This window comes from Cornus florida, unplaced genomic scaffold (genome assembly GCF_030987335.1).
Source record: "Cornus florida cultivar Cherokee Brave unplaced genomic scaffold, ASM3098733v1 CherokeeBrave_3.0.0_Hap2_Chr11, whole genome shotgun sequence".
NCBI lineage: Eukaryota > Viridiplantae > Streptophyta > Magnoliopsida > Cornales > Cornaceae > Cornus > Cornus florida.
The window spans coordinates 116342620-116356286 of NW_026775581.1; the positions used below are offsets into that span (position 1 = coordinate 116342620).

General features: G+C 37.7%; 1 protein-coding gene across 3 annotated transcripts; it reads left to right on the forward strand.

The window, feature by feature from the left end:
- The first annotated feature begins 8508 nt into the window (after positions 1 to 8508).
- Positions 8509 to 13263, forward strand: LOC132286218 (plasma membrane ATPase). Of its 3 annotated transcripts, none has more exons than XM_059788492.1 (12): positions 8509 to 8550; positions 8723 to 9049; positions 9305 to 9634; positions 9820 to 9939; positions 10345 to 10467; positions 10564 to 10668; positions 10766 to 11075; positions 11363 to 11877; positions 11989 to 12162; positions 12250 to 12432; positions 12533 to 12714; positions 12840 to 13263. In XM_059788492.1, the coding sequence occupies exons 1-12, from the start codon at positions 8524 to 8526 to the stop codon at positions 12934 to 12936; spliced, it is 2493 nt and encodes an 830-aa protein (XP_059644475.1). In that variant the 5' UTR covers positions 8509 to 8523; the 3' UTR covers positions 12937 to 13263. The 3 variants fall into 3 exon arrangements, with proteins under 3 accessions (XP_059644475.1, XP_059644474.1, XP_059644476.1); XM_059788491.1 differs by having other exon boundaries at positions 8723 to 9037; positions 9308 to 9634; XM_059788493.1 differs by having other exon boundaries at positions 8723 to 9019; positions 9308 to 9634.
- The last annotated feature ends 404 nt before the right edge of the window (positions 13264 to 13667 follow it).

Sequence of the window (13667 nt, forward strand, 5' to 3'; positions counted from 1 at the left end):
TACAGCGTCGATCCCCGGGATGTGGGTGATATTGACGGAGCCGAAGTTTCTAGTTGCATGGCTGGTGGTTTGCTAGAGTGTGGTGACGAGTTCTCCGGTGGCCGAAATCCGAGATAGGAACTCTTATGTTCTTCCACAAATGCCTTTTTCTCTTGACTCTCTCCCTTTGTATATTTTTAGGATTTGTTTTTAGTGTTGAAAATATAAATATAAACTCCCTTTGTGTATTTTTAGGATTTGTTTTTAGTGTTACAAATATAAATATAAATTTGCAGAGGATGCAATTAGTGATCTTAGAAGTGAATTCACTGGTTTGATTAGTGGAATGGTGTATTTGTCTTCATTGCTATAGATTCACCGGGAGAGAAAAAATATAGTTAACATAGCTTTTTGGAATCGAAAGCTCATGGAGATGAACAACAACAATGTTGCCGCCGATCTGACCCACCTCTCCTCCCCTCACCCTCCTCGTCCCAAACTCTTTTCTACACTTCTTCGATTTGACCTACCTTACTCTTCGTGGACACCACTGGGATCTTCTAAAAGATCTCTCAGCAACAAAACCCTTGAAACCCCGAAAATTGCAACTGGGTTCTGATTAAACACCGTCTCCATGATTTAATCGCTAATGATCCCGGTGTCGATCGCCACCAACCCAATAGTTGCGGCAACGTTAAAGTTGGCAGTCGTTGGAAGATCTGTGAACGCGTCGTCAGTGGGGACAAACATGGCAAGTCAGGGCATCGAATTCCTCAATGACACCCGTAGCCGCCAGCATCGATACGGAAAAGTTAAAGCTGTGGCCGTCGATGAGGGCTTTCGTGAAGAATAAAATGTTTACGTTGTGGGGGAGTAGGCGGCAGGGGAGTGGATAGAGACAGCGTCGATCCCCGGGATGTGGGTGATATTGACGGAGCCGAAGTTTCTAGTTGCATGGCTGGTGGTTTGCTAGAGTGTGGTGACGAGTTCTCCGGTGGCCGAAATCCGAGATAGGAACTTTTATGTTCTTCCACAAACGCCTCTTTCTCTTGACTCTCTCCCTTTGTATATTTTTAGGATTTGTTTTTAGTGTTGAAAATATAAATATAAACTCCCTTTGTGTATTTTTAGGATTTGCTTTTAGTGTTACAAATATAAATATAAATTTGCAGAGGATGCAATTAGTGATCTTAGAAGTGAATCCACAGGTTTGATTAGTGGAATGGTGTATTTGTCTTCATTGCTATAGATTCACAGGGAGAGAAAAAATATAGCTAACATAGCTTTTTGGAATCGAAAGCTCATGCAGATGAACAACAACAACAAATTCCAATAGAGTAATATAATTTTAGAAAAAGAAAGTGATAGAATTTTAGAGAGAGACACGGTTAGAATCAGAAATAGCGAGTTCAAACTAAAAATGAAGAAGAATAATGAACAGAAACCTAGTCAATAGATCGAGATCGAGAAATCGAAGACTCAATCATCAAACTAATGGAAGGATTTGGATGGGTTCTAATTCAGTTAACCCTTAAGAAACGGGTCTTGATCCATTTTCCAGTTATTAGGTTCTTACATTGAGAAATTTTAAGAAAGAATGTTTAGAGAGAGAAAGTATATATGTAGTATTGCGTAAACATGGTGGGTGAGGGGCAAAATGGGAATCAAAAGAGTAAAATATGGTTTCCATATATTTTTTTTTATCAAAAAGTGGTCTATACCTTTTTGAATTTTATGGACTAATATGCATATTTTAAAAAAGTAAAGACTAATTCTGCACAAACCCTATACATCAGGGAGTTTTTTGCACTTAACCCTATTATTTCACATCTTCCCACGGTACCCAAAAAAAATAATAATAAAAATAAAAACTGTAATTATTATTATTATTATTATTATTATTATTATTATTTTGTTCGTAAGGTAAATTGTACACAAGTTTGACAATTCTAATTTTTTCAAATGCTCATCTAGCCTTCAAGGTAAGAGGTAAGACCGTTATGCTACGTTTGGTGTACAGGAATGGAATGGAATTAAATGTCCATTCCAACTATTTCGTTGTTTGGTGTGCATGAATGAAATAGAATGGTCATTCCACCAGAATGAAAATCCATTTCACAACTAAACCTATGGAATGATCATTCCATTCCCAAGTAATTTTTTTTAAAAAACCAACTTCCCAAAAAACCTTAATGTTTCAACTCCAAAAACCACCATTACCTTCCACCACAACCACAACCACCTCTGCCTTTCTCATCACCACCACTACCACCGTCTTCCACCACCACCACCACCACCGCCACCGCCTTTCACCACCGCTACTACCACCGTTTTCCACAACCACCACCACCAGCTTTCACCACCTTCCATTACCACTGCCGCCATCGCCTTTGTAACAACCCAGATCCTCATGGATTCGGATCATTAAACAGGTCCTCACCCGACCCAAAACCATCCGAGGGTAATACGGTCATTTCACGTTAAATTTAAATATCAAGGTCCAAAAAGGGTAAGATGATAATTTGTCATAATTCAATAAATTGAGACTCAAAGGATATAACAGTCATTTACTTGCATCACGTAACAATTAAAATGAGGTTCGGGGTAATATAGTCATTTCGGTGGTCAAAACATAATTAATGCATTTTGGTATATTACGTGTAACCTCACTTGGGTGCCAAAGTGTAATTTAAGAACTTAAATAGTAATTACATATGTGACGTAAACCGGTCAACGTATATGAATCATACGTTAACTGGTTTGGGTTATATTACCACTGCCGAGATACAGGTCGACGTATGGGAAGCCATACGTCGACTGGTTTGGAACGTGATACCGGTCGACGTATAGGAAGCCATACGTCGACTGGTTTGGAACGCATGCCAAAAATGACCCACTGAAAAAATACCGGTCGACGTATGGCAACGTCGACCGATTCTGGGTAATTCTCACTTCCACTTCCCACTGTTCTGTGTAAACCCATATACACCAACTCTTGGTAATTTTCCACCCACACCCTTACATTCACGTACACGTTTACATACATTTCAACACTAAATTAAAATTTCAACAACCACGTTGTTAGTAAAATTTGCCACACGTCACTAAAATACAATAAAGGGTTTTAAGTGAATAAAACTTAATTACATTACCCAATGGCCATAATTACAAACTTATTTACATTCCCCAAAACTATGATTATGGATGGAATAGCCAAATACAAAATAGCAAAAAATCATCATCTAACAACTTTCAAATACAAAATAGCAAAAAATCATCCTCTAACAACTTTCAAGCTTGCGGAGGATTTTCATCCGCCATTTCTTTGCCATGACTTGAAAAATATTAATTTTGTGGGGTGAACAAATTGCTCAATAGGTGACACTTAAGACACGCTTCTTGTGTCCCCGTGAATCCAAACATAGAATAGATCAATAGGAATGTGGATCATACAATGTCGGGGTAATACAACATTCCAACCAAACTCTAATACAAACAATGCAATGCCATGGAATGCAGATGCATGCCGATGTCGCTCCCCATTCTATTTTCTTAAAACCATCTCTTTCAAACTGTTAATATAACCCGCCCTTTGGTGACCCCGCAGCGACACGAGAGGAGGATTGGCTAGTGTCACTGACCCTTGGTACCCCTGCGGCGTCATTATGGGGCCAGCTAGCTCAATCACGCTAGGGCGACTCCCTAGTCCCTTCTAGGCTATATTAATATTCCGGCCCTTTGGTACCCCCGCGGCAACCGGGTTTTCACAAAGCCATTTCATCAAATCACTTTCCCAAAATTCTCCCTTTTTGTTTCAAAACAAATTCTCCCATTTCATGCCCAATGTAAGTGCACAAGTGCATCAATACCATGAATATATTCATCATTTCACAACCAACTCAATTTAAGTAAGCAAGGCATAATTTCACAAGAATTTCTCAAGAAATATCAACATGCTCTTATACAACAATACATCTAGCATAACAAACATATTTAAATCATCACATAGGTAAGTTTTCCACATAAAACATTTAATACAAGTTCTCACATAACCACATACACATGTTCTAACTACTTTAAAATACAACTAGCATAAATAAGCATGTCTTGCAATAATTTAGAAGATGTAATTCACATAGAAGCAAGAAAATTATGAATTAAGAGCCCCTACCTTTAGATTGAGCAAAACCCTTGAAATGGGTCTCTAAATTCGAAGGCCAAAAGCTGAAATTGATGGTACTCATGCGTAAAGCTCGTCGTGCTCTCCATTTTGCCTCAAACGGCACCTTAATCCACCAAGTATTGAGAGAGAAATCTTGCTTCAAAGATTTGGTTGAAAAAGAAAAAGAAAATGCAAGATAAGAAAAGTGAGAGAGAGAGTTACGGGAGTGAGGAATGTGAGAGACAAAATGTGGTCTCTAGACCACTTTGGATGGAAGTGGTGGGTCCCACAATTTCTTTTTGTTTTCTCTTTTTCTTTTGTTTTTTAATCCCACACCACATATACATGGCTAAACATCACCATATAAATGTCACACAACTATATAAATTAAATTGCACAAAATGCAAATGGACCCAACTACAATCCTGTACGCAACATGTGAAAAGACAGAATCACCCTTGTATCAACAAATTTTTCAGAAAATTGAAAATTGCTGAAAACCGAAAACGTTACAGCCTTTCACTACTGCCACCACATTTCACCACCACAGGCCGCCTTTCACCACCACCGCCACTGCCACCGCCTTACACCAACACCACCACCGCCATTGCCTTCCACCACCTTCCATCACCACCACCGGCACTGCCTTCTACCACCGCCACTGCCTTTCACCACCACCATCGTCACCACCTTCCACCACTGCCACCTCCACTGCCTTCCACCACCACCATAGTCACATCACTATCTCCTTCCACCACAACCACCACACTACTGCCACCGCCTTCCACCAAACCACCACCACCGTCACCTTATAACACCACCACTTATACCACTACCGCTTCCCACCATCCACTACCGCCACCATTGATTTTTAAAAATTATTAGAGAATGTCATTTTGTTAATTTGATTTATTTGTTACTAAGAGGGATATTTTGAAGAATTTAATTAGAAATTTATTCCATTCTAAATTTTAAATTGGTTCAACCAAATAATAGAATGGTTATTATCATTCCATTCTTACACATTTCATATTTACAACCAAATAATAGAATGAGAATGGTCATTTCATTCAATTCACATTCTCATTCCATTCCCACTTGCATTCCATTCCATTCCATTCTTGCACACCAAACGTGCCATATCCCACATTTTGACCCCAAAATTTCCCTCTCTCTCTTTCAAAAACGCCCCTTAAGTATATAACGGCACCAAACGGAAGGGTAATATGCTCTATAATGAGGGTGTTTTTTTTTGTACTTTATTCTCTTCTTTTCTTAAGTAAAACATTCCTCAATCCTCCTTTTCTTTTACTAGGAGTACTTTTTTTACTAGGAGTACTTTTACTAGGTAGTTTTCTATTAGTATTAGCCTCCCAAAAAATTTCATGTCATTAGGAGGAGAAACATATTATTCATTTGCATTGTACCACAAATGATTTTCTCAATTCACATTCATTTTGTTCTTTTGGGATTTAAACTCTCACCATTCATTTTAAGAGATAAAGGAGATATTACTAAGCCATAAGGCCCTTGTCCCTTGGTGAAGTTTTGATAGTTCTTCAATGTTTCCCATGCTAACACGGTTAGTTACTTCATTCAACTTTGTTATTTCTTCACTTGCCAGATCTTCCAATGTTATTTACAAGGATAAATTCAAACCCTAATGAAAGAGAAGAAAAAGTTAATACAATGCAAGTGTCGAGGGAGGAGACAATAACTGAAAGGGAGACAATAAGATCTTACCATAATTGAAAGGGTAATTATGATATTTAAAAAATTAATAATTAGTAATTTATAAAGTTAGGGTTAAAATTGTTTTAGTACAATCATCTCTTTTTTTAAAAAAATTGTAATACTCCGTATTAGATATTGATAGGATATCCAATTTCATAACCTGATTCATTTAGGTTGTCATTTTTGTTTATGAAAATTTAATATCAAAAGAGATACACAAACAATGATAAGGGGGAGAAGACAAATAAATTATGGATGAAAAAGAAGAAGGAAAATAGACTTTTCATTACTTGTTAAATTAATAAAAAACACCAAAATAGAGAGGGGAAAAGAAGAAGATAAAATAATGATATAATAATTTTTTTTTGGTAATATGGATATATTATAGCATAATATAATAAATATATATATCATGTCAGGATCGAATAAGATTTATCTCTAAATAATTATTAGAATCAAATAATTAATGGGATATCAAATTAAATGTTCAATTCATATCATGACTTGTCAAATCGGATTCGAATTTAAAAACCTAATCTATTGACAAACCTAAATATTGAAAAAGAGTTTACGGAATTCTAAATTTGACTGAAAATGTTTATTAAAGATAGGCCAAAAAATAATAATATATGGTATTACTTTATTTTTAATGGACTAATGGTAACATATGTATTTCATTCTCTCATGAAAGATGTTCTTCATCTTTCATGAGATCTCTTCCATTTCTTTTTACCACCTTTCAATTATAATTCTTCCTACTATTGAAATAATTGATTTTCACCTTATATTTTAATTTTTAAAGTTTTCACCCAACAAGAAATTGCTGTACAATTATGAAGATCACTCAAAGAATCCAACTATTTAACTGTAACCATCAATGTAATTGTATTAATAGTATCATAAAGAATTTGTACCATATATTTTTGACTTAATGACCTCACAACCCAATCATAAGAAGACACATAATAAAGATTAGATAAAATTATAGCGAGTAGAAACCATAATACAACGTGGGCTAATAGTATTGGGCTTTGTTGTTCACATAGTGAGTGAAGACTGTGTGAATAGCACCGGTTCTCTCTAACCGAAATGACCGAGGCTACTGGGACAAGACTCCCGCTCGTTCGTTCATTAGAGTTTTGGTTGTGAGTGAGTCACTGCTATATATATACATACTATTTATGGAAATTGTTTCTGAGAGAGAATAAAAACAGAGTAATACATGGGGAAACAGAGATTTGAATTTGTCACAATGAGTCTTCCATGCACATGCAAAGCTAATTGTTGTTTGGCATTTCCATTTCTGGTTTTTTTCTGAATATTTTCACACACAGAGAGAAAGTGTGTGTAGTAGTGAGAGGAAGTGTAGAGAGAGAAGATGGCGGACAAAAGCATCAGCTTGGAAGAAATAAAGAATGAGAACGTGGATCTTGTATGACCCCTTTTCATATTTTTCTTTAATTTGAATTTTTATTTTTTTTATTTTTTTTTATGCATGGTTAATTTGTAATTATTGATATCAAATCTCTTGTCAAATACACACAAAAATTCATTTTTCATTTTTTGTTTATACTGATTTTAGTTTTGTTTTTTTGTGGATGCATCAAATTCAAAAATATTTTTAATAGGAATCCGGGTCCCCTCTTGTGGAGGGGATCTTGTGCCTCGTTCCTCACATTGAGAAGGCAACAATGCAACAGATATAACAAAAAAGTTGTCGCAAAAGTAATGCAAAGTAGTTGTTGTATAAGTGATGCGAAGATATTGCATAAACGATGTAATGACACAAAACGAGACACACTACAGATGAAATGGCACATAATAGGATCTAAGTTCTTTCAATAGAATCCATATGTGAATTTTGTTAGCGTACTGTTTGATCAAATTTCCCCATTTCAGAGCTCTTCTTCTCAAGTTAGTTTTGTTACATATCAGAAACCTTAGTTATACTAATATCAAAATAAGATTAAGATTGTTTTTGGCTATATAACTAGCATAATTCGTGTTCTACAGAAGAAATGTAATATTTGGTGATTAAAATATGGTTTAAATTCAAAATCTGGTTCATTCAAATTGTCTTGAGAAGTTGTAAAAAATAAATAATTTAATGATTTTATGTTTATGCAGGAGCGTATACCGGTTGAGGAGGTATTCGAACAGTTGAAATGTTCAAGAGAGGGATTATCAAGTGAGGAAGGTCAGAAAAGGCTCCAAATTTTTGGTCCAAACAAGCTAGAGGAGAAGGAGGTAAAGTTTTCTGTCTGAGTATTTTCATTCTTCTTCTCTAATATTCATTATTAGTACAAGCGATGAAACTAATCATTAAAAAAAGAACACTGAAACAGGAAAGCAAGTTTCTTAAATTCTTGGGTTTTATGTGGAATCCTTTGTCATGGGTTATGGAGATTGCTGCCATCATGGCCATTGCTCTGGCAAATGGAGGGGTAACTCTCTCTCTCTCTCTCTCTGTGAGTGTGTGTGTGTGTGTGTGTGTGTGTGTTTGTGTGTGTGTTTCTAATATCAATGAAATATTGCAGGGTCAGCCTCCAGATTGGCAAGATTTTATTGGAATAGTGTCATTGCTTTTCATCAACTCCACCATAAGCTTTATAGAAGAAAATAATGCAGGTAATGCTGCAGCAGCACTAATGGCTGGTCTTGCTCCCAAAACAAAGGTACTTTACCTAACCAAATGTGTGTGTGAGGGGTTTGAGTCCCGTAGGGGACAAATTGTGAAATGTGTGCGTGAGTACTTACCTAACCAAAAAACGGAAAGAAAGGAGATTGTTAGATAAAAATATTGAGTACATGATAATACGAGTTTGGTTTTCTTGCTGACTGATTAAGGTTTTGAGAGATGGAAGATGGTGTGAGCAAGAAGCAGCAATCCTGGTACCAGGTGATATAGTAAGCATCAAGTTGGGAGACATTGTCCCTGCAGATGCCCGTCTCCTGGAAGGGGATGCACTTAAGATCGACCAATCTGCTCTTACTGGTGAGTCCTTGCCTGTAACAAAGAACCCAGGCGACGAAGTGTTCTCTGGTTCAACATGCAAGCAAGGTGAGATTGAGGCCATTGTCATTGCCACCGGTGTCCACACCTTCTTTGGTAAAGCTGCACACCTTGTGGATAGCACCAATCAAGTAGGCCATTTCCAGAAGGTACTATATTATGTTACTCACCATGGTGACCAATTTGCAAATTGTTTGCTGGGTGAGTACTAGAAATTTAAAATTAATGCGAAACACGATTTTGATTTTTGAAATTCTCGAATTGTTCCTGATGAAGTTTATCTGATTGGATGGTAAGAAACAGAAGTGTTACGCATTCAAATAGAACCGAACAATTAAAAAAAAAACTATCTAGATCATAGCAGCATCAAACATTTAGCCTATTCGCTAACTTTCACTGGATGGTGATGATTTGAGCAGGTGTTGACAGCAATTGGTAACTTCTGTATATGCTCCATTGCGGTGGGAATCGTAATAGAGTTGGTGGTGATGTTCCCAATGCAGCACCGCAAGTATAGGAATGGAATTGATAATTTGTTGGTGCTTCTAATTGGAGGCATTCCAATTGCAATGCCAACAGTGTTGTCAGTGACGATGGCCATTGGATCCCACCGGCTCTCACAGCAAGGAGCTATCACCAAGAGGATGACAGCTATCGAAGAGATGGCTGGAATGGATGTCCTTTGTAGTGACAAGACTGGGACTCTCACCCTCAACAAGCTCACAGTAGACAAAACCCTGATTGAGGTTGGTAACTAATTAAAGTTGACGTGAATGAACAGCTTATGAACATTTCGGATAGTGCTTATGGAATAAATAAAGATCTAATATTGAGAAACAATTTGAGAAAGAACTGATCAGAAAGTATGGGATTTAGTTACTTTGATTTCTATTGATTCATTTGGTTCTGGAATTAAGATGTTAATATGCAGGTATTTACACCAGATGTGGACAAGGAAGGTGTAATTCTGCTCGGTGCAAGGGCTTCTAGGGTAGAGAATCAAGATGCTATTGACTCTTGTATTGTGGGAATGTTAGCTGATCCCAAAGAGGTAATCTCACTGAGCTGAAAAACATGTTTCAGTACATAGGGCCAGTAGATGAACGATATTCAACTTATTCGATGTTAATGAGCTAAAAGGAATCAAAAGGAGAACAAGTAAATTGATTGTTTCCCTCTAAATCTCAATCACCATTGTCATGTATGTTCTTCATATTGGTTTTGCTTTTATGACCATCACTCCACACAGAAAAGGAAGAAAAGAATGTTCATTCATAATTTAAAACAGTACTAGTTCTATTTAACAGAATTGTCAGCTGCAACAATCTCTACTAGACTATTCTTCTTGCCAAAATCACTCATGAAAAAAAAACATTAGATATATGCCGATCTTCATTTCTAGATAAATAATAAACGAACTTGAGTTTATTCTGTTTTGGTACCTTGTGTTCTGCAGGCTAGAGCAGGGATCACCGAGGTGCATTTCCTGCCTTTTAACCCAGTGGAAAAGCGGACGGCCATTACCTACATAGACTCTAGTGGCAATTGGCACCGAGTTAGCAAAGGTGCACCTGAGCAGGTAGGTAATCATCCAGAAAATCCAGATTAACCCTTCCATTTCTTCTCAGTATACTCTCGATTTTATTATATTCCTATTTGTCGTAATCTCCACCAGATTATTGAGCTCTGCAACCTTAAGGGAGATGTGAAACAGAAAGCTCATGCCATCATTGATAAGTTTGCTGATCGTGGCCTTCGTTCTCTTGGTGTAGCACAACAGGTCTGTTTGCATTCTTCTATCACTGTATTGGTTTTGATCAATGAAGCAATGTTGCATAGAACGGAACTTGATCTGTTGGTACTCTCTCTCTTTACAGACAGTTCCAGAGAAAACCAAGGAGAGTGCAGGAGGGCCATGGATATTTGTTGGTCTCTTGCCTCTTTTTGACCCTCCAAGACATGACAGTGCAGAGACCATTCGCCGAGCACTCAACCTTGGTGTCAATGTTAAGATGATAACTGGTGACCAGCTAGCCATCGGCAAGGAGACAGGTCGAAGGCTAGGCATGGGAACCAATATGTATCCCTCTTCCTCCCTCCTCGGCCAGAACAAGGATGAAAGTGTAGCCAACCTCCCAGTTGATGAGCTCATTGAGAAGGCTGATGGCTTTGCAGGTGTCTTCCCAGGTAAATAAACTAAATCCTTCTATCTTATGAGGTTGTGTTTCTCGAGTCTACTGCAACTAGTGAACATAATAAGGTAGGCTTTGAATAGTATTCCTTGCTGGAATGATTCAAAATTAGGAATTATGGTTAAATTTGTGAATAATTTTGGAAAATCTCAATGAGATTGTCGAACTTTGTTTTTTCTCCTTTTCCAAATCTCTCTCCATTTTGGAAAATATTTGCTATGTTTGAAAGGAAAAAAAGAAAGTGTATAATTTCTACTTGCACTAATGGGGGGAGGAATGCAGAGCACAAGTATGAGATTGTAAAGAAACTACAAGAGAGAAAGCACATCTGCGGGATGACAGGAGATGGTGTGAATGATGCACCGGCTTTAAAGAAGGCAGACATTGGAATTGCAGTGGATGATGCAACAGATGCAGCCCGGAGTGCATCTGACATTGTCCTGACGGAGCCAGGACTGAGTGTGATTGTGAGTGCTGTCTTGACAAGCAGAGCCATTTTCCAAAGGATGAAGAATTACACCATCTATGCTGTTTCCATCACAATCCGTATTGTTCTTGGTTTCATGCTCCTTGCACTCATCTGGAAATTTGATTTCTCGCCTTTCATGGTCCTGATCATTGCCATTCTCAATGATGGAACCATCATGACCATTTCTAAAGACAAGGTGAAGCCATCTCCCATGCCCGACTCGTGGAAGCTGAAAGAGATTTTCGCCACTGGCATTGTTCTTGGCACCTATCTAGCTGTCATGACTGTTATTTTCTTCTGGGCTGCTCAAGAGTCTGACTTCTTTTCTGTAAGAGAATGCTGTCTGCTTTTAGTTACATAATCCTCAAAAAGAGTATTTGTTGAACTCCCATTAACTTTTTTCACATTGTCCTTTTGTGTATCTTAATTACTTTGGCAGGATGCATTTGGTGTAAGATCAATCAGGGACAACCACGGCGAGCTTACAGCAGCTGTCTACCTGCAAGTGAGTATTGTGAGTCAGGCACTTATCTTTGTTACTCGGTCCAGGAGCTGGTCCTTCATTGAACGTCCCGGCCTTCTGCTTGTGACTGCCTTCATTCTAGCACAGCTGGTGAGTAGTACAAAACTTCATTCAAGTTCCTGATACAGTTCTCATTCACTGTAAAGTTATGACACTAGCTTTTGTGAATTGATCAAGCTGGCTACAATAATAGCTGTGTATGCAAACTGGAACTTTGCGAGGATGCATGGCATTGGCTGGGGTTGGGCCGGAGTTATTTGGCTCTACAGTATCGTCTTCTACTTCCCACTAGACATTTTTAAGTTTATCATCCGATATGCCTTGAGTGGCAAGGCCTGGGAGAATATGCTCCAGAATAAGGTACTTAGCAGTTTATGAACTTGAATGCATTTCATGGCTCATCCAAAGTTTTTTTTTTGCCATGTTTGGTTGATTTCTTTTCTTGTGACCAATTATCCAGACTGCATTCACAACCAAAAAGGATTATGGAAAGGGGGAGAGAGAGGCACAATGGGCTGTGGCTCAACGTTCGCTGCACGGTCTTGTTCCTGCAGATGCATCAAATCTCTTTACTGAAAAGAACAACTACCGGGAATTGTCTGAAATTGCTGAACAAGCTAAGAGACGCGCTGAAGTTGCAAGGTAATTATCACTGAGAGATTTGTTTGGTAAAAACTAAATTTTGATCATACTTGAAGCTTTTACCTCATTGTTTTGCTTGTAATATGTTTGTGTGTGTGTGTGTGTGTGTCCTATCACATTTTCAGGCTTAGGGAGCTTCATACACTCAAGGGACATGTTGAATCAGTGGTGAAGCTCAAGGGTCTTGACATTGAGACCATTCAACAGCACTACACGGTTTAAAGGAGCTAGAGGATGACAAAGTTTGGTTGGTATTAAAGGAAGTTGCAACAAAAGAGCGAAAAGGAAATAAGAAATAGGAAGCTATTTTTTGTCTTCATTTTTCTGTTTTCATTTTTGATTCGTGGAGGATGACGATGGAAGGACTGCGAATAATCCAACGGGCGAGATTGGCGATAAACGATCCGTTGTTGGAAATGGAGGTCATAGAACTAGGAGTGTCTAGTAACTTTTCTTTGTATGAAATACTACTTTATTACAAAATTTTCCAATGGTGTAACCAATATTTGTTTAGCCTGTTAATCTGATTGTTGCTTTTGAGTAGCTACACTTACCATGTGTTTCAGTGTGTAAACCATATTTATATTGCATAGGTTCAAATCATTTGATCTCATCTCAATTATTTCAGCTCTCTCTAAATTTCCACCTTAGCATTCTTATTTTAGCAATCTACCATGCATCATGTCTGGTTTCATGATTGTTTTATGAGATATTTTTGTATGTGGCTCCTTAATAGAATTATGAATATAAATGTCATTTGCAAATTTGTGTAATTCAATATGGTATGCATTCACATAGAACTCAATAATCACCTGTATCGGTCATCTTGACCCTCTTGAATTTAATGAAAACATTTTCACTAAGATGATTCAACGTAACTTCCTTTGGGGCGGTAGGGGGAGGAGTTTAAATATCATCTTGTTCGGTAGGAGCATGTTTGTAGGCCTTTTAAG